Source organism: Emydura macquarii, unplaced genomic scaffold (genome assembly GCF_026122565.2).
Source record: "Emydura macquarii macquarii isolate MOO-44397 ecotype Brisbane River unplaced genomic scaffold, CSIRO-AGI_Emac_v2 contig_2681, whole genome shotgun sequence".
Classification (NCBI taxonomy): domain Eukaryota; kingdom Metazoa; phylum Chordata; order Testudines; family Chelidae; genus Emydura; species Emydura macquarii.
Genome location: NW_027132818.1, coordinates 2,788,900 through 2,810,893, shown reverse-complemented (window position 1 = coordinate 2,810,893; position 21,994 = coordinate 2,788,900). Strand labels below are relative to the sequence as shown.

Genomic DNA, 21,994 nt, shown 5'->3' with positions numbered 1-21,994 from the left:
AGGTAAGCAGCATTAAAGCACGAGTCAATGGGACTATTGAAGGCTAGGCACATTCTTAAGTACTTTGCTGAAAAGGGCCATAGAAATGAAGTATGTCTAGAAGTTAAAGCACAGAATTGGGAGTCAGGAGACACAGCTTCTATGTTTAGCTTTTGCTGTGTAACCAGAGGCAAGCTACTTAAATTCAGTACCCCTCAGGTTTCCCTATCTAGACAAAGGCAATAATGATACATCTCTTCTAGGGGTGTTGAGGCATAATGGGTTAATTTTTGTACAGTGTTTTGAGATTTTGTGAAGTGCCTGGATTGCAGTGTTATAGAAGTATTTATTATTATTACGTCACTCATGACATTTCTCTACTGGGACTGCCAACTGTTACATATTCTATGAGGTGAGTAAACAAAATATTTTTAAAATTTAATTTTTGAAGGGAGAGCAAATAGAGGCAGCTATTAAAATATCCACACACATAGAAGTAAATAGAATACTATAAAAAGAAAAACTGGTGGACAGTATCTAATCACATATAAGCAAATACTGTAACAAAACATTTCAAATTTTTAAGACTTCTGAAGGACAGCAGTTTTTCTGATCCTGAGGCATATATATTAGACTCACTAAAAAGAAGCAGTGCCCAGGCAGCAAGATAATTTTTTATTTTCAGGCCAAGGTTTTCAAAGGCAAGTAGTGATTTGGAATGCCCAACTTGAGACACCATAAAGGGCCTGATTTTCTGATGGCACATTTTCTGAAAGTTAGGCTTCTTTAAAAGACACCAGTTGGGTGACCAAAAATTGAGGGAACAAAATTACTGGACAGTTTTAAAAATATTGACAGAGACCTCCACTTTTCTCCATTGTGAGGATGCCCCCTATATTATTGATCCAGATGTTCATTCACTGAAAGAATGTCTCCAATATTCTTGTATTCGGAGATGGGCAAAATTAATGAACGAATTAGACTGACCTCACTAAATTCAGTTTGGCTGTTTCCCCAGGATATAAAACCAGTGCATTAGCTCAGTATGTCAGCTGGCCACTCCACATCTATCCACACCTTGGAAGAATGACTCAATCACCTACAGAACTGAGCCCTTCATTGCTGACAAACTTATAAACAGGCTGCATTTCAGGTAAAATGACTCAATACAACAAAAGAAGCTATGAATATTAAGTTCCAGAGGTGTAGCAGTGTTAGTCTGTATACAGCAAAAACAATGAGAGTCTTGTAGCACTTTAAAGACTAACAATTTTAATTTCTGCAGGCATAAGCTTTCGTGGGCTGTAACAACGAAAGCTTATGCCTGCAGAAATTAAATTTGTTAGTCTATGAATATTAAGACTTCTGGCTAGCATTTAGTGTACAGTGAAGGTGGAATGCTGGCTTGTGAACCATCCTAAAAGGGCAAAGGCCCAACTATGCAACTGAAAGTGCACAAACTGCAGTTTTGAATATTAGTTTCAGTGGGGTAGATGAGGCTATTGACTATCACTGTCAGCTGATGAAAAATGGTATAGGTCCATATTGAGAATGTGGCCCATAGTCTTGATGCAAGTAGATATTTTTCCACCCACAATTGAACTAGAGTATGTTTTAAAGAAGAGCGTCTACATGTCCCTTTTTAATTTGCTTCAACTTTTACATTTTTTTCCTCTTTTAATTACCTGGGAGGTTTCATCACACAATGGACTATTGAAACAGCACAAAATGACATGGAAAATCCTCTGATAATCATACAGCTCATAGCAGTGCTTATCTCGCAGTCCTTCTCCAAGAAGCCCAAGAACCCACTCACGTTCTGTTTTGTGCTGGAAATCAAACAGAAAAGTACCATAATCACCAATTTCAAAGTAAAGCATGCTGGTAGAAGCCTAAGCACAAACAGCATGGTTTCCTACAAGTGACAGCATCAACTTTTCCTGACTTACTCTTTTCAGTTTTTACCACAATATTTAATAGACATATTTCTTCAGGAATAATGAGTCAATGGTGCAAATCTGATCAGACGCAAACTTAAAAGGATGCTATTTCTAAAATATCTTAACTGAAGTCAGCATTAATAACTAGGGTAGAGTTTCACTGTGAGCCCTTCAGGGCAGGGACTAGATCTTCATTCTGAGTTTGCACAGCAACTGGCACAATGGTTCCTTGATCCCTGACAGGGTCCACTAGGGACTATCACAATAGAAAAAATAAATAGGGATATGAAAACAAAAACAAAACAAAAAAGCCAGAAAATAATTACATTTGTTGCATAGAAAGTTTCTGGGATTTTTTTTGGTTGATTGCTAGACATTAACACCTTCAACTTACAACACTAGCTAGGCCAGGCAATATGTTGCTCTCTGAAGACATTCTTATGAAAATATTCAGGACATGAATCTCACATTACCTCTAAATCAAAGCTGTAGAAAAGCTGATAAAATCCCGGAACTTTCTTCAAGTCCAAATACTGATGCGACAAAAGGAATTTATTTATCTTTGTGTACATGTGCTCCTCTGTGAACAGATTTGAGTGGTTATTGCTAAGAAAGAAATTTAAGCATGCACATCCACAACCTCACTGATGAAGTGGGATCTACACTTTATACTGCCTCAGTAGGTGTCAGAAATATTTCATTGTGTGGCAAGCATCATACTGTAACAGTGAAGGTATTGTGGTTCACCCATAATTTTCCCTAAAACAACCACACACAGCCAGAGAATGCACCATGCTGACCATCACATGAATATTTAACTCTGGTCAATTCTCAATACTTCCAAAGTTGCTCTTAATTCAAAAATAAAAATCTACTGCAAAAGCAAATCCCTCAGTGATATTCACAGATAAGCCCCAGTGAATCTCATAAAAGGTACAGGACACTAAGCACAGTGAAGAGTGTTACAGGAAAAGCAAACTCAGAATAATGGACAAATTCCAGGCCACGCAATCATGGTTTTAGCTTACAGGAAAATATCAGTACGAAAAAACCACATCAATGAAACATTAGGCAGTTATTCCACATTTTATATATTTGATAAAAATAACCATTTAAGGCAGAGGTTCTCCAACATTTTCCATAGTGTGAACCACAGCTTAAAACAGACTGTCTCGTGGATCTGATCCTATTTGCAATACCGCAGAACACCTCTCCCCCCATTCATGATCACAAACATTCCTGTGGCAACTATAGTAACTAATCAAATAAAAAAGTAATATAGGAAGTATTTTCCTACATTTTTAGTTGTAAACAGGGAGGAGAGCCAATATCATGCAATCTGCCAGTTCTCCACACTTTAATAAAAAAAAAAAAAAATCTTGTATTATGGCCAAATCTTGAGATGCACGCATTAATGCCTGGATTTAGGTGTGCAAGCATCCCACTTGGCTTGCACAGACATTAGGCTATTCACATGCTATGTCAGGCATGCATACACAGATTCTAAGGCCTGAAAGGACCATTAGATCATCTTGTCTGATCTCCTGTATAACACAGGCCATTAATTTTCACCCAGTTATTCCCGTATTGAGCCCAAAATTTGAGAAGAGAATATCTACTGCCTCTGCAATAGATTAGATGTGATTTGAACTGGCAACCAATTACACACAAAGCATGACACTTTCCACTCCTCCAGTAAGACAGTGCATAAGATTAATACTCTAATGAAGGTTTTTCCTCAAAACATTTGAAGGCACATGTGACAGGGTGTGTAAACTCTGCCCGACTAGAAAGGTTTAAACAGCAACCTAAGGCTTAATTAGTCATACCTGTTACATTGGGATTGACTATTAAGCCTGAAAGAAGCATTTAAAGGGGGAAGCCCAGCAGCTGGAGACTGGTGAGGAGGAAATACAGCAGACAGGCTGTCCTGTGGAAGGCAAGGAACCTGACTGAAGACAGGACCCTGATGAGCTGCAGCATGCCTGAACCTCTGAGTAAGGGGAGGAGTGTGCTAGCCCCTGGACAGTGGGGTTGCTTGAAACACAGCAGCCTGTCCCTCAAAACCTGATAGTAGCTGAGGTGTGCCTGTGAGGAAGAAGTGGCCTGCTGAGCCTGGTTAGGTTGAAGGTTTGGTTGTGTATATATATTTTTGTTGAATTTTTGTCCGAGTCTCTAAGGCATTGGAAGGAGTTAGTCTCTAAAGTCATCTGGCCAGAAAGCCAAGCCACTCCCACAGCTGAAGCAGGCCAAAGGACAGCGAGGGAAACTGAGGTAGAGTTGCAGCATCACTCCCTCTGGCTTCCACTGGAAATGCTGGAGTGGCAACTTTGCCTTGCATGTCTCACAGTTGCTATGGGTTACCAGTATACTCTGATCCTGCATCATCACTGAAACTAATCATTCTATGCACTGCTGTTGTCTTCTCTGCTTCAACCCCAGAAGTTAAACCATGGAACATACAATTTTATCTACAGTACCTGGCTTCAGCATTTGCTGCGCCACTCGAGCAACGAAGAGAGTCAAAGAGAAAGTAAACCTGAGATTTGGTTGCCTGATTCCATTTTGCACAACATCCATAAGATAGAGCAGCTGTAGCACAAGGAAAAGAAAGCTCTAGTATTACTCATCATCAGGTAACACAGCAGGACATTCCTCAATGGGAGTGTGGGAAATAGGCCTTAATTATATTTTATAAGTAACAAATTAAGCCATAATTCCAGAAGAATGACTGTTCTAAGAATTCCAAATGGGTTTTGTTTTTTTTTAAAAAAAAAAAAAAAGCTCGCTGATTGTAATCATAATAAACACTGAAAGAAGAAAATAGAACAGGGAAGGGGATAACAGATCTTTTACAAAAATCACAATATGAATTCAATAAACTCTGAAGTACACATTTCTATAGATGGGAATTGCTAACTCTAGGACAAGTGGAAATGTGTGAGAAGCACAATCACATCTTTGATGACAAACTAATAGTAATACTAAACATTGAATCAGGGCCTGAAAAACCTGTTTGCCCACCCACCCACCAAGGACCCACCAAGGGAAATTTGGGGCCGATGAATGAGTCCCTTCCAGGAATTAATTTGCCCTAGTGTGCCTACCAACGCAGGTTCTAAAATCATTGCCAAGTTAAATCTAGTACATTCGTACCTGTCTCTGTTCTCGAAAGCGAGCTCCTTCCAGGTGAGAGCGAAAGGAACCCAAGACGTAGTATGCTGCTGCTCTCATATTAGAATCATAGCTGCTAAGGGCAGCTACTGTTAGGCCCAAAGCATTCACTTCCACAAATTTATGGCAGGCCACTACACATTCTGTAGAAAGGAAAGAAATTAACATTTTTAAAAGCAACAATTATGGAAGATAAGTGGCAATGCAATTCTATACATTAACTTTTATTTAAAAATATGGATATCTAAAAGATGAACTACAAAACTAGAAACCATGAATTTAAACTGACTGTAGCAACGTGTGACGAACACTCCACTAGCCTGGTTAGCGGGGATATTCTGCCAACACACATCTAAACAGGAATTTTTCAGTTTCCCTGAAGTCATGCTGGCCAGTTCCTGGTGTGCTGTGATGGCCCACAAAGAATTCTGTCTGGTGCATGAAGCTGGCTGGACCAGGTAGAGTGGCTTGTTCTGCCCATGTTCTTAGCTTGCCAATCAGCGACTGTTCGGAAGACCAGGCTACAGAATAATTAAGAATAGGGCATAATTTAACTAATAAACCAAATCTTGTCCACCCCTTTTCAATCCATTGCTATCTTTTCTCTTCTCTTGATCACTATTGATTTCAGTGGGTCTTGAACTGGTCCTCAGCTCTGTAGCTGGGCATTGTAGCCTTGTGTCACAAGTACATAGGGTCAGGTGAATAGTGTCTCAGTGTTGGGCACCTATCCACAACAGGAGGTATTACAGTTTCAAATGTAAATTCTTATTTAGATTTCATTCCTTGCAATCTGCTGTAGATTGTGTCTTTTTTGGAATGATGTACTTACTGTAGCACATTCAGAGCCCCGTTGTCCTTTTTAGGCACAGCTTCAAGTTAAAGTTAGCATGGAACTGTCTCACTCAAGGGGGAGCTTCAGGAACTTCAGCTGACATGGGAGGAGGGAAAGGGGGCAGTCCGAGCCACAGCCCTGCTCATTTGGAGTGTCATGCAGCTCAGAGCATACAGAGGGAGCAATTCCTACATTGCAGGGACACAAATTGTGCCCTAAGGCTGCACAAGAAGGGGAGGGCATGCACACTTACAGAGCAGCACCAGCGTTCCTTATGTGGGAAGGATATTGCTGTAAGTGGAAGATCATGTAAAGTTATGAGTAAATTCTGGGAAAACTTTATGGCGCTCATTGTTTAATTAATTTTAACTGCAGGGAAAAACAAGGGGAAAAAATAAACCTCTCGGGAATCTCACATCCTATGTCTGAATGAAGAAACAGAAGGGTGAGTAAAAGCACCTCCATGATAAGCATCTTTTTCTTGAAATCAATACCAGAATAAGACATGGATCCTTTCTCTTAAGCCACTAGCCATGGTAACAGAATCTAGTTTAGTAATTTGATTTTACTATTCAGGCACATCAGTGACTTTAATATGTACGGCACTTTCTAATTTAAATCCAATTTACGCCCCCTCTAACTTTCTGAATAAATCTACATTCTGCATAAAATTTATATTGGGTAGTTCCTCTCCACGCAGGGTTGAATTTTTTTAAGGGATTTTGAGGTTAATCAAGGCATTAATAATGAGTTTTTTTTAAAAGCAGTAGCATTTCTATCCACTCATAGCTCAAAACCAACTTGATGTAATCACTCCAGGGCCTGTCGTGTATGCTAATCTTCAATGAGAAACAGAAGCATAGGCATATATTTTCCCAGCTGAATAACAAATATTTTTTACTTAGTGGCAATATCCACATGTTATAACCCCTACAAAAGCTTTAGTGAATGTTTACAAGCTCTGCTCCCCCTAAACCAAGATGTCTAAGTTCGTTTCTAGCCCTTTGATCACTAAATGCATATATGTGTTATGGCACTGCCCACTTCACCCCACCCCACAAAAAAAAAAAAAAAAAATCAGATTGTCTAGGTCTCTACCCCAACGGCTGTGCTCATTCCCTCCTCAGCTGCTAGAAGAAAGCCTATTTCCGTCTCTCGGCTGGCATTTTCACATACAGCTGTGCTGAAGGTGGGACAGCCAATGGTAGAATCTTCACCTCCCCACACAGCACCCTGGCCAGCTCTATTCCACTGACAGAGTGACAACCTGTGCAACAGCACCACTGGAAATGCATTTAAAAACCTTCTACTGGAGAGATTCAGCAGCTGGTCTCAGCACTAATGATTCCTGTGTATTTCCCCACAAGCCTCCTGGCTAAGTTAGGTCATCACATTGTACTGCCAGTACTCAGAATGCCTCAGTCTTTCCCCTCAGAAGTGGCTCAGTCATGAGCCTGGATGCACAGCAGTGCAGGAATTCATAAAGAGCCCCCTACCTCCTCCACCCGCATCGCCAGAGCCTGCACAGGGCAGGAATAGCAGCTGCAGCCAGGTTGCTCTCGCATAGGTGGGGAGGGAGTTGAAGGACCTTTGGCTCTTCCCCGGCTCTCCGTCAGCACCAGAAAATAGCTGGCAGCACTTCCTTCCCTGCTGGAGCAAAGGTGAAGCAGGGACTATGCTGAGATTCTCAGTAACAATCTGTTCCCTACCCTCTTCCTCGGGGACAGTGGTTAAGTGCCGCCCTAACTCCGGTTGCAGGGTGCCAGTACAGCCCAAGGAAAGGAACTTTTCCAGCTGAGTTTAATACGAACCCACACTTCAGAAGAATGATCCGAAGCCTACCAGCCTGGGAAAGGTTCTCTATCCATCCCTTATGAGTGGCTGATCCAGAGTTCTTGCCTGAAGTACAAATGCTAGGCTGGAAGATCTTTAGAGCAGGGACTGTGCCTTACTATATGCCTGTGCATAGACGAGCACAACGGGGCCACAATTCCGAGTGGAGTCTCATAATTTCCCATGTTCATGTCCCATAATTAAATCCTGTTTCCTTATTTCAAAGGTATAATCTATGTAGCTCAAAGGTGGATTTAACTAGAAACTCCTCTTTCACAGAATGCATGGGATGGAAACATTTTCAACCACGCTGCCCTTGGAAACTGCAAACAACAACCTGATGTAAAACAACAAGCTATTGGGGGAAAAAATGTTAAATGTATGTTTGACATCCAGTTTGTTTAAAGAACCTTGGGAACCACAGTTGGAAAGCTTTTGATAAGATGCTTATCAGATCAAAAGTTAGAGAGAACTAGGTATTTGCACAATTCAAGGCCTTTACTCAGCAAGCAGTAATCATTTGTATATTTATAATTATGTAGCAATTCACTACATAACATCTGTGCACATGATGCTGTACAGGGGTGAGATTTTCAAAAGTGGCTTATGTAACTCAGGATCCCAAGTCCCAATGTATTCCTAAATCACAGAGGCACTTCTAAAATCCCACGCTTAGTCAATAACAGCTAAAAAATACCAGTCACAACTAGGCCATCTATGACTGATCCTGTTAGAACACAAGGGACATCCTGAATTTCTATAGCTTAATTTTTTAAATATATACAGGATGACAGACTGTTTTTATTACTGTCAAAAGCATATTGGTCAATTTGCAACACCAACTTAAAACAGCATCCCCCCTTCCCACCTACATGGATACTGTACTGCACAGGTTTATATTTCCTTTCTCTTCATCTGAACTTTTTATTGTACCTTTCAAAGCAATTTTATCATCAGCTTGCTATTTGTTTGAGAAGATGTTACTGCTACAGCAAACAAAAGCCAGCTGTAGCAATCCAAAGTTTACCCAGAAAAGAATGTAATGATGGACATGGGAGAGAGGTGGCTGGTAAAGTCTCCATGATAAATATCTCACTTGGTCTTTCAGCATTTTATAAACAAATAGACACCAAGCCCCTTGTGCAGTATAGCAGTTGAGCGTAAAGGAAAATTGTGTCATTAAATTAGAAAAGTAATTTTGAGCAAGTGGTTATTGTTCGGAAGGACTTTGCCAACAAGCAGAATGCCCAGGCCACTGCCAGTAACTGGAATGGAATATCAGTTATGTTGCTTATTAATAGAAAGCTAAGCTAAGCGAGTGGGCCTGTGTAGGAGCCTTAGCATAACAAGACAAGCTGGAGGGAGGTGGGTGAGTGGCCATGAGAATTGGGCATGACCCTGCCTGCCTTCCTGTTAAAGCGCTCTTCGAAAGAGCTGAAGTTGCTCTAGACCCCTCTAGACTGTGGGTAACTATTGTTTGGGAGTGCTCTAACCCTTTTGCATATCTGTGTGTGCTTGAGATCTAATAAAATAGTAAGTTTAGATTAAAGTACTTTGGGCTTTTGCCAATCTTTAATCAAACGGACACGTTGTGTCCCCCTTTGATTTGTTCCTGACACTGCCTCGCAAAAAGTACAGTATCCCCGAGTTTTGGGTTGAAAGAACCCTGGGTAACAATTACGAGCACCGCACAGAGATAAAATCAAAACTTTCCATTAACTGAGAATGCAGGCATTACATGATGATGAGTTTTTTTTAAACACACCTCCACTGCTGACGAATTACTGGGCCAAAGATACACTTAATGCAGGACCACAACGTAACTATCAAGTAAACACATAATAGACTCTAACGCACAAATCATGCACACCAAGAGGTGACAGTGCTAAGTAGGACATGACTGGTGGCCATCATTTGTTACTTATACCTAACCATTACTTAGTTTGTGGATAGTTCTCTTTCTTTTCACATCATGCACCTGCTTTTCTGTGAATTCTCAACCTCTCTTGTTTGATCTGAATATTAGATGCTCTCCACACACCCACATAGATGGATTTATTCATGGTAGCTGGTATCCGACAAGAGTTATCCTAAGACACATAAAGGGACGAAACTTTGATAGATGTAAATTGGTGCAGTTACCTGGTGTGAACAGACGTATCTCTATTGACTTCAGTGTGAGGAACTGACTCCCCAAAAAAGCCATATTCTATTTCATATGTGGAGAGCTCCCTGCAATACAATGGGGTAGATTTTCCACCCAGGCTAAACTCTGCTTAGACGCAGTGAAGAAGGGAGCTGAAAGGCTGTGGTTCCCTGATTCTTAGCTACCCAGCCCTGATGCAAATCAGAACTGTATTGGAGCAGCTCCATCTTACACTAGTGGAAGACTAGGCACAGTGGAGACATGTTTCACCACATGCCCTACCATTTTATCCCTGCCACACTCCACCTTATGCTGAGATGGAGGGAACAGAGCACAGTGGTTGACACAGGAGACAGCTCTGCCATCTCTGCCAGCTTTACATCAGTGAAGAGTTCTCTTACATTAGGGAATTCTCCACTGACCATCTCCAGCTATTTTATTTGTGCCCCGTAGGTGGTGCATGGTTACCTTACAGAATTTGGCCCTATGACCAGAGAGTGTCAAGACTGGATTTGCCTCCTACACCCCTTTGCCAAGTCACTTTAGGTTGCAGTTTAAAATCGTCCCACTACAAGCCCACAGGCAGCCCATCCTCCATACCTCAGCAAAGCAGCGATGATTTCTCCCACCTACATTTCCCCCTTTTCTTACCCCACCCCACTTTATTTCAAAGGGGATATGAATGGGCCCCTGGGTCTGCCTATATACAGCAGCGTGCAGGATCACGGCCTCAAACTGGAACTCTGTGAATGTATGTCTCTTATATGCCCCCCAAGTCTGAATTGAATGTAAGAATTGGAACTCCACTAAAACTAACTACAGACTATTTAGGAAATTGCTTCACTGGCTCTAGAGATTTTTTAAAAGTCTTTTCTAATTATTCTGAAAATCATTAAACAACACAGTAGCCTGGTTACATAACACAAATATCAATCTCTCACCTCTCAATATGGTGTAAACTCTTTCTTTGTAATAATATTAAATTCTTCCTTCAGATATATGCTTGCAGCTCCTGACAGTTTGGCCTAAAATGTGAGATGAATATATACTTTACCTGGTCTGGTCAATTCACTGAAGAGCTGAAGTAGAAAACAGGGATCGTAGAGATCATCAAGATCCTTCACACTTTTATCTCTATACAATAGCACTTGTCTTTCCTGAAACAAAACCCAAAATAGAGAGACACTACTTGAATTTAAACCAGCTTGATTTCAAACTGCCCTGACAATATCATCATGGCGCTAACCTTAAAGCCCTGCAAATATTAGGCATAGAATCATACTAGTCACCATTGTGTTTAAGCATGGCTATTGCTGCCAGGGTTCCAGCATGTTTTTCCTTGACCAATGTGAGTAGAGTTAGCAAACTATGCAAGAGACTAAACTAGAGAACACAGTGCAACTGTACTGATGCACAGCTGTGGTTTATATAGTCAAATGAGGTGAGTCACTAGATGTCAAATTCTGATCCCAGTTATACTTTGGCAACCTTATTAAATTCAGTGGCGTTGCACAGCTTTAATTACAGGCAAGATGTGGTCCTAGACTGCAATTAATTTGAAAAAAAAAATTTGTTCCTTTGGAAATAGAACGGTAAAAACCTCTGATACCAGCAATTAGTCTCAGCTTCTTGTTAAGCTAAAAGTATCTCTGAATGCAAACAATGGATTATATTACATTAACAACATGATTAATAAATTACTAAAAGGTAAGGGGTTTTTCCACATCAAAAGAAAATAATCATCAACTGATCCAAAGAACCTCTGGTGGCAGAAGTCTGTGATGTTGAGGAAAATGTAGGATAGTCTTCATCATCTTCTCTTTATCTAGCAGACACAAAATTTCCTCCATGCTTGGCTGCTGCCATAGTGACTTCCCCAGACTCTTGCAAGTCTTGTGATGTTCCACAGCTGCTGGTCCCCATAACAGTATCCTTAAATATTGTAAAAAGTAAGCCATTAGTCAACAGATAATTAGCATGGAGAGAAAGGAAATTATAGAGATGGATTCAATTTATAAAGGATATAAATTAGTATTTCAATTTTCCCCTCACTTGTGCTTATTATCTTGTGGGAACTAAAAACTAGAATCCGTTTCCCAGGCAACATCTTTCTCATCCATCCAAAGGCTTTCAAAATTCAGCCTGCTAGTGTTCCTTTAGCCATTTCTTATCCTATAAATTAAATCTGTTCACACCTCAGCAGACTGATTTATCATCATCCAAATCATACATATAATCAACAATGTCAGTGCTAGTGCCCACCACCACCTCCTCCCACACTGACCGAGACCTGATCAAACTATACAAACTCCATAACGTCTTGGAGTTCGATTAGTTTTTCAAGCCTGCACAAGAATACCTCCATGACCCCATAAACCAAACCTTCGCACTCGCCCCTTTCAAATATATTTATTTTGAAAAGGTTTGTTGTTTATTATTTGGATAGTGCCCACAATGCGTTAGGTGTTCTATGAAGTAGTAAGATGACAAGGACAATTCCACTAATCACTTACAAGCTAAACAGACTCCCATCAATGACTGACTATGATTCTGCATAGTCCCACTCTCAAGCAAGTTTCTTGGATTGGTCTGGGCAGGGACCATGTCTAGTTAGGTGGATTGGTCTGGGGTCTGGATTGGTCTGGGGCAGGGACCATGTCTAGCTAGGTGTCTGGCTACCAATTTATTTCAGAGTACAATATAAAAGTGTTGTTTCTCTCCAATAAAGACCTAGATGGTTTAGGGTACTAGGTACCTCAGAGGTCACTCTCTGCCCCTATGATAATCCAGCAGCTGAGAGGCAGGAGAAGATGAGTGGCAGGGTCCTTGACTCTGGAATTAACTTTCGGCCTTATTTCACCAGGGTTCAAATATGCCTACCTTCAGGACAGGCTACAAGTCTTATCTGTTCCTACAGGCTTTTCCGTGGGTGGGGCTGGGGTTAAGTGGGTAAGAAAAAGAAAATCTTTGGCTTGGTCTACACCAGTGGTTCTCAACCTTTCCAGACTATTGTACCCCTTTCAGGAGTCTGATTTGTCTTGGATACCCAGTTTCACCTCACTTAAAAACTATTTGCTTACAAAATCAGACAGAAAAATACAAAAGTGACAGCACACTGTTACTGAAAAATTGCTTACTTTTTCATTTACACCATAATTATAAAATAAATAGTTTGGAATATAAATATTGTATTTACATTTCAATTTATAACATATAGAGCAGTCTAAACAAGTTATTGTTTATGAAATTTTAGTTTGGATTGACTTCACTAGTGTTTTTTATGTAGCCTATTGTAAAACTAAACAAATATCTAGATGAGTTGATGTACCCCCTGGAAGACCTTTGCGTACCCTTGGTTGAGAAACACTGGTCTACACTAAAAAGTTAGGTTGACCCAGATACATCGTTCAGGAGTGTGAAAAATCCACCCCCCCCCCCCCGAGTGACATAAGTTAAGCAGACCTGACACCACTAGGTTGCCTGAAGAATTCTTCCATCGACCTAGCTACAGTCTCTCGGAGAGGTGGATTAACTACCGCAACGGGAGAACCCCTCCTGTCAGCATAGGTAGAGTCCACTGAAGCATTGCAACTGTGCAACGCTGTAGCATTTCAAGTGCAGATAAGCCCTGTAGTTTTTTGGAGGCGGAGGGGAGGGGATTGGACATAGGCTGAATTCATACTTTGTATGCATTTTGTTAACAATGCTTATACATGTGGCTGAAATGATGGAAAGGTGCATTTAAAATAAACAGAATGAATAAGCAGCAATATGCTAGACACACCAGATCCATTATAAGTGCTAACTGCAAGGTGGGCTGCCTGAGCAGCAGACCAAGGACTAAAAGAATCTTTTCACTCCTAATGGGATCCTCTCTAGACCAGCATAGTGGCATGTTGGGGAGCTGAACTGCTGCTGTCTATTCTGTACCTGCCCTGTGAATAGTGCCCAGGTTCTATTAATGCAGCACCTTGCACCCATATCAATCTAATTCCCATTCTGAGTTTTGTTTCTCAATTCAAAAATAAGGTGCCAAGTGTAAGTTAATTTTCAGATTGTTTATATAGCACATATACAAGCAAAACAAAAGGCAGCAACCAACTTACCTAAAGTTTAGAAGACTCAGATCATTCTTTTCATATAACTGAAGAAGCAGTAATATTTTCTGATCTAAAAAATAATCAGTAACGCATATATTAAGAATTTTAAAAATAGATCCAATGGAAAATATCTTTAGCAGGCCAATACACTTACCGACATCACTCAGCGTTGCACCATAGGCTCCTAGTAACACAGCAAAGTGGCTGCTCTCACACACTGAGGGACTGAGTTTCACTATAGTTGACAATACATCCACTAATGCCTCTGAAACAAATAAGAACATACATCTTTAGTTTTGGCACTCTCTATCAGATGGTAGCCAGAAAGAGAACATTTAAACAAACAATTAAGATTTTGCATCAATATTTTCCCTTGTGACATAACACCAGCAAAACATTTCTCTGTAGGACAGCTTCAAGTGGAACAACCTTTTCTAGAAGCCAGCACAGTATTTACCCGCCGATCGAGGTATTTACGCAGACTGCATCATGCAGTATCTGATCACATACCAAAGTTTAATGAATTTATCCTATGGCATACAAAAATGTTCCCATCCTGATTTTAGAGATGGGGAACTAAGGCTCAAATAAATTAAGGACAAACAGGAAGTCTGTGGCAAAGTGGGAATTGGACCCTGATCTTTTGAGTTCCAGTCTATTGCCTAAACCAAAAGACCATTCTTTCTCCCCATCTGCTATGCCACATCATAAATCAAAGTAAAACAGTGACAACTTTTTTATTAGAGTTAGAGAAAGATAGAGGTAAAGATGAATGAACTCATGACAGTAAACTTCTGATTTATTAGGCTCTTTCAAAGAAGTTAGCCTCATCTTCTTTTCCTACGGAAATACTGTCCAACTGACGAATGCATGGAATAACAGATATACTTTCATGAAAAAAGTAAGTATCTTACTGCTTCACTGGAGCTTTCTCATCTTGTCAGGCATTTAAAAGGCTTAAGGTTTGCCTAGGTTTTGCTCATTACTATTGGTGTTGGCAGTACAAATTTGTCATCAACCTCTTCCACTTAGAATTTCATCATCTCTTATATAGCAATTTTTATCAATAGATCCCAAAGTCCTTTATAAAATGCAGCTAAATATTATCCCCATTTTACAGATGGAGAAACTGAAGAGCTAAGCCGGTAAGTGGTTTGCCCAAAGTCACAGAGCAGCTCAGTGGCAATGCCGAGAACAGAACCTACGTCTCCTGACTCTCAGCCCAATACTCTATCCACGAGACCATGCTCTCTCTTTCAGGTTATGACTGAACCAGATTCCTCACTGGAAGATGGTGTATTAGATAGAACAATCTAAGAAATTAAAATTTTAAATACAACTAGCAAAAAGCAATATTAAATCCTCTATATCAACACAGAAACCTATTTTAAAATGAATGTATCTTATGTAAGCAAATTTTTAAATACTCACCAAATAATATTTCTACCTTTTTGATCTAATCTACATCAAGGACAAAATTCTGGTCCTACTGAAATCAATGGCAAATTCCCCATGACTTCAATAAAGCCAGGATTTCACCCCAAGCCTTCAGCAGAATGAAATAACATTGAAGAATGGTTTTAAAAGATATTAAATGTTTAAAATGGCATTCGTGAGGAAGAATACAACATTTAAATTCAAGTAGAAGAGAGTAGGCAGGGTCTGAAATGAAATACTAACAACATTTGGGAGTTATTTTAATAGATAACTGAATGGATGGAAAACAACACTGATAAGACATTATTACTATATATAGCTGAATAAAAGAAAGGTACCTCTTGTCTGAATCTTCGTGTTATCTTCTTCTCTTGACCTCAGCATGGTTGACAAAAATAAAGAGTGCTGCGTGATCATCATGTAAAGCATGGAGAGCTTGACTAATCTCTGACTAAGAGGGCTCTCTTTTGTGTACAATAGTTGCACAGCAGCATTAAGAGTTTTCAGAAATCCATGATCTCTGTAGCGGTGCCTTCAAAGCAATGATAAAAGGAAACAGATTTCAACCAAAGGCAAATTTGCTATTCAAAATAGTGAAACATTGTACAGAAGGCAAATAAAAAACAAAACAAAAACACCCCAGTATTTCATTCAGTTTGTACAATACCCGTGTCTTAAACGTCTGAAAAAAGAACTATTCACAGTCAGAACAGCAATCACCTGAACAGGCTATACTAAAGGTTAGCATTTCATATATTTTATATTAAAATCTTCATTTGAGAGTAATCCCTAACATTTCGAATCTCCACATAAACTAAACCTCCCCCAAATTATTCATTCCCTCTCATCTATCTTTTTCATTAGTAAAGGCGAAGTGCCTGATCTTGATTTCACATCGGAGTAAATTAGGAATATCTTTAATTAAAAGTCAATGGGGTTATAATAGTTTAACTAAGAAAGTAGGAGCAGTTTCAGTAATTTGCTACACTACACTAACTGAAGGCTAAGTGTGCCTTCAATTATACAGGAAGTCAGAGGAGATTGTGCCTGTCTATGGGGCTAATCCTAAAAAGTGATTGGCATCCCCAAGTCCCACTCATTTCTGTAGAAGTGGAGGGCATTTAGTACCTTTCAGAATGTGCTTAGTACACTGTAGGATTGGGCCCTAACTGATAGGATGCAGCTCAGCGAACATTAGAGTGCCTACCCCACCTTTGCTGCAACAGCAATACAAATTTACTTACTTAAGTCCCATCTTCACAAGATGGTGCCAGTCAGCTGGAACTACTTCATTAACAAATTGCTGTGCAGGTAGTAAACAACAATGAGTATGTAACATTCAATATTAAGCAGAAAAAAGCTTCCATAAAACAGCAAGACCTCATTTTCTGTTGTACACTTTGGAACCATGATATGCAGAGTCCAATATGTTTCAAGAGTTTAAAACGCATCAGAAGCAAAATATACTGTTCTGCTTATATCAAGTGCTTTCATTATCTTGAATTTGCCTGTCTTCCCATGTTTCTCAAGCAATGGTCTAAGTTACTTTAGATAATCTAAACACAGAATTTTGCAGACACTCTATCAGGCTCAGGAGTATTTCCCTGAGAAATGCAATATTGTAAAAGCAAAACATTTTTAGAGCAAAATTACAGATGTTACGGTGAGATAACATGGTATCTGCAGCCAACTTCTCCCAGAAAGAAACTCCGTGTCAGGGAAAGTAGGGGTAGACTGCATCTTCAGCTGCAATGGAATTTTCATACCCAAGTACTTCAAATACTAATGGCACCTTCTGTTTTAGATTATATGTTTTCTTGCCTAATTACATTGCAAGTATCAGAACCTCTCAACTATTCCTTCTCCCTGTGACCCAAAAGAATAAAGGGCTGATGCTGTGAGGTGCCAGGTGCCTTCATTTACCGCTGAGGAATGGGATTTGAAGCTGTTCATCATCTCTTAGGACTGGGTCCTTATTTTTTTGCAGCTCAGCAAGAAGGAATAGGTGAGAAATTACAATACTTGCAATATAACTGGGCCCTAGAAACAGAAGCATAATCAAAATCACATTGGGTAACATGAGATAGCAGCAATTCTGACTTCCTTAGATCAGAAGTTTCTAGCCTGTGATAATGTAGCCCACCACTATAATGCAGCACCCACATTTACTACGGATATGAAATGACACTTCATTTTGCAGGGGGAGGAGGGAATTTTAGTCAATTTAGATAACAGAACATAACAAGGATAAAGTACATCTCAATTTACCTGTAGACCAGTTGTGGAAATCTTTAGGTGGCATCTGTGTGGTACGTGGAGCAGCTATGTAATAATTTTATGAATACCATCTGTGACTGTCACACAGATACAGTGTAGAGCTATACTGGGTTAGTGGAATATTTATTATATGCCTGTATTGCTTTAAGTCAATGGGAGCTGTCTCCAGGAAGAAGACAATAGCTCCTGGATAAGAACATTCCAGCACACACTTGAAAGACAGTGGGAAAAGCTAATCGTTTCAAGGATGATACATCCTACCTTGAATTAAATTGCAAGCCTTGTTTTCCCAATGTTGCTAGCTAACAGATCAAAATATAAACAGTTAAAAAGTTACATGGTGCCTGGGAAGAGGTGATGATCAAAAACTGAACAGGATTTCAAGACTCTCTCCCTGAAGTAAACGGAAAGAACTGGTTTATGAGTTAAGAGAACAGATTATGCCACCTGACCCTAGAACTCGGGGGTGGGGATGGGGGTGTCTGTAGGAAGCTTGGACCTACCAGAATTCCAAGTGGAAACTGGACAGACACCTGGTAAGCTAGATATTTATGCAGTTTATTTGTTGTTTTAAGATCCTTTTCTCTGAAATGCTTTGGTTCTAACTAAACAATACTTGGTTTTATAAAGATGTCCTGTTGCTGGGTAGCATGGGTCATAGCTCCTACAGAAAAGTGCAGTGCAGCTACTGAACTCAAATCAGACCTGCTGAGGTAATCACTGTTAGTACCAGGGCCCTGTCAGAGTGGGAGAATTGTGTGATTTTAGGTGGCAGCCTGAGGGGAAGTGCCCTCAAAGAGACCAACAGGGATCAGAGGGGCAGTTAGCCCAGTATCTGTAAAAGCATCTTTTGCTTTACCTACTGGGGACCTGATCCTGTATTCCTTACACACCTAAAGAAAACTTGAGGTGCACAAGGCAGGCATGATTAGGAACTTATGGCATTGACCATGCTGCCACTGAAGTCAACTGGATGACCGACTGTCGTTGACTTCAGTGGGAGCAGATTCATGGACTTTATAAGAACCCTTCTACTTTTACAGCATTTTCTCTCTTTAAAAAAAAAAAAAAAAAAAAAAAAAGACTGCATTGGTAATTGGAGGTGTTTAGTACCTTTCACAACAAGGCCCAAAATTGCTTTGTATTAGCATCTTGCAAGCCCTGTTACATACTGTACAAGCTATACACAAAAAGAAACCAAGACAAGCCCAACAACTTCAGTTACATAATATACAGAATTACAGAAATATAAAAGCACAGTAAACTTACTACGGCAATAAGAAAAGTCCATATAATCAAGGTTTAGATTAAAGTAAATGGAAGAAAGTCTCACCAATAACTCTTCTAGCCTCAACAGCATGGAACTCTCTGTTCCTTGGTTGTTTTCTTGTTCTTTACTAATGTTGTATTTGGTGATTAACCACTTTATACAGGCTGCCAAAAGGCTTTTCTTCCAGGAGCGCAATTCCTCAGCAGAGCTCTCCAGAACTCTCGATATGGAATCTGCCACAATCCAACTGCAGAAAATTCAAATGTTAGAAAAATGTTTTTTATTGTGCTAATTTTCTCCACATATTTGTAATCATTTGATTAAGCATAGGGACACCTAAGCCCCAGCTGATCAAAGAATCACTGTCTTCTAAAGCTCATGATAACCATGCTATAGGTTAGTCATCCAGCAATTTACATGGCGAGTCCTTCCCTCATGGTCCCCAGAAATGAGTACTGTCATATCTGTTATAAACCCAGCCACCATCATCTTAACATGGGGATTGAAAATGTTTTGATCAATTGCCCAAGAACAGAGCTTGTGAAGGTGTACTGGTCAGAAAAATATTTTTATGGGTCCCAGCCATGTACTTCTAGACCTTAAAACATAAACCCTTACAATATTTTTTCAGTATGTTTATTACTGAATGTTAACTTCAAAAATGGCTCAAAAGTTCCACCATGTTTAAATAAAACTTTATAGGTATTTTTCCTGTGGTTCCCTTTCCCAGCAAGATATGTGAGGCTGTTGTAGCCTTATTCTGCTGTGCTAATAAGCAGTTTATTTCTCCTGGTTTAAGAGGAGTTAACGCACACCAATGAAATCAAATGGAGAAAACACCAGGCTTTGAATTCCTGTTATTTCTACACACACTTAATTTTACTGAACCACTGTACATCTTCATTAATGAAGAATGTTAAGTTTTTGGGGACTACTGAGCTTTTTAAAAATATTTTTACATGATATTCATAAATTAAAGGATACCCATGCTTAAAAATACTATCACACTTAGACTGTAGGTTCTTTGAAGCATGGACTATCATTATAGACATTGACTGTGTGTGCGTAAATGTACAGTGTCTAGAACTATGTTTTATGCAACAAAATGACAATTCCATGCATTATACTAATTAAAAGGCAAAATCTGTAAGAAGGACTTGCCTACCTCTCCTGATTTTCTGCTCTCTCAAGAGTTCCAGGTAACTGGTCAATTAGATTAGCTAGTGCTTCCATTTTTGAAGCCTGTACCAGCTTGGAAAGAACTTGCAACTTCACGGCTGTGAGTTCTTGCGATGCCTCTGTATCTAGAATTTTATTTGACAGTTCTTTCCACAGAGCTTCTCTCAAGACAGGTACAACAGCTGAGGAGACTGTAGAAAGAAAGAGTGCAAAGAGACACAGGGATGTCATTGTCGGCTCTCTGACGGTGTGCTCAACTCAAACTACTTCATGTGTTCAATGGAATGATATAACAGATTGTGGGCCTATCATAAGAAAGCATACACTGTATGTCCCATATAACAGATCTATAAAGTGTTTGAAAGACAAATGTGCTGTAATGTGTCTAGTATATCTTTCGAACACCTACTATCAGAGGATTGAAATGACTAGTTATAATAGGCAAATATCATAGACCTCCGAGGTACAGGGAAGGGGTAGTCAATTATTTTTTTGTTAAGTTCCAGATTTCTTGGTCAAAGGATAGTCAAGGTCTAGACCCCAGAGAAACATTTTTTTCACACCGCAACAACAATAATGATAATAGTAAGTAAATAAAAGATTTTGCAATCCGTTCAAAAGCATCGGGTGGTCCAGATTTGACCCACAGTCCACCTATTGATCACCCCCTGGTAAAGGGGCAACATCCTGATGAGAAGCACAGCTCTGATCTGCTAGACAAAGGTGGTGGTAAATGTGGAATTCTTACTAGGGTGCTGACCCTACATGTTGATAAGAGGCTTCTTCTTTCATATCAGCTCTCAGCTAGTAGGTGTCTGATAAAACTAACACTACCATCACTTTCTAGTTAATGGAATGGAGAAAGCATTCTCTTCCTCTTCTGGCCCTTCACCCAGCAACACCACTCTTTGAACCTTTTGTTTGCTGGGTCTGCTACTCTACCCCTCCCAGACTCTGCTGACTGCTGCTGAGCATTCTCCACTATTTTATACCCCTTCCAGACATGGGTGTCCTTCCCCATCAACAGCTACAGAGTGTCTGCCTGTCGCCTTCCTGAGCAGTAGAAGAATGAAACAGGCATGAGCCTCCTTAGTTTAATTGCAGCTCATTATTTTCTAAAATGCCATGGTGAAAGTGACCAGACTTTTGTTAATTTAATTCTGCTGTTGATTGGGAAAGCTTAGAGGCAGCAGAGGCACTGGAGCTGTCTGAGGTTCAGGAAGGCATCACTGTATTGATTTATATTGGAAGTTTATTCTTCCTGTCATTAGGACTAATTTTTTTTTTTTTTTAAAACCATGAAAGATAAAATTCTGCTGAAATGGAGAGTTTACAACATTCCATTCACCTGGTAAAATATTCTCTTTTCAATTGGAAGTAATTTTTTTACACCCAACCACTAGTTAGATAATTATTTACTCAGTTTAGAATAAATTCTATCTAGACAGATTTTAAGATGTGTTACGTTTTGAACAGCTGTACAGAGCTCAAGAAGAGCAATTACAACTAGCAGAGTGTTTTATTTGACTCAATTTGACCCAGCCTGGTTGAGGCCCTTTAACACTAATATTGCAGTAGTCTTTAGAGAACAAACATAAAATGTCTCTGATTTTCATTATCAACTGCTCCATTCATGGAGCAGACATTCACAGATTTTAAATCCAGAAGGGACCAATGATCACCCAGTGCAACATCCTGCACAACACAGATCACAAAATTTCACTAAAAAGCTCCTGCATGAAGTCCATATTCTGGTTGGGCTAGAGCAGTGTTTCTCAACCTTTTAAGTAGCAAGCACCCCCTAACTTCTGAAAATTTTAATAA

The 21,994-nt window shown here is 39.8% G+C and overlaps 1 protein-coding gene across 2 annotated transcripts in view; it reads right to left on the bottom strand.

The window, feature by feature from the left end:
* The window catches only part of URB1 (URB1 ribosome biogenesis homolog), an 85,012-nt gene that overhangs the window by 17,098 nt on the left and 45,920 nt on the right, over positions 1 to 21,994 (bottom strand). The window contains exons 23-34 of one of the 2 annotated variants that reach the window (XM_067565610.1): positions 20,157 to 20,361; positions 19,055 to 19,238; positions 16,689 to 16,747; positions 15,783 to 15,976; positions 14,162 to 14,272; positions 14,014 to 14,077; positions 11,668 to 11,839; positions 10,962 to 11,064; positions 5,076 to 5,236; positions 4,400 to 4,511; positions 2,393 to 2,499; positions 1,665 to 1,808 (exon numbers count right to left, since the gene is read on the bottom strand). In XM_067565610.1, coding sequence (XP_067421711.1) covers positions 1,665 to 1,808; positions 2,393 to 2,499; positions 4,400 to 4,511; positions 5,076 to 5,236; positions 10,962 to 11,064; positions 11,668 to 11,839; positions 14,014 to 14,077; positions 14,162 to 14,272; positions 15,783 to 15,976; positions 16,689 to 16,747; positions 19,055 to 19,238; positions 20,157 to 20,361 — 1,616 coding nt within the window. The remainder of the gene's footprint in view (positions 1 to 1,664; positions 1,809 to 2,392; positions 2,500 to 4,399; positions 4,512 to 5,075; positions 5,237 to 10,961; positions 11,065 to 11,667; positions 11,840 to 14,013; positions 14,078 to 14,161; positions 14,273 to 15,782; positions 15,977 to 16,688; positions 16,748 to 19,054; positions 19,239 to 20,156; positions 20,362 to 21,994) is intronic. The other variant, XR_010923152.1, reaches the window with a different exon arrangement.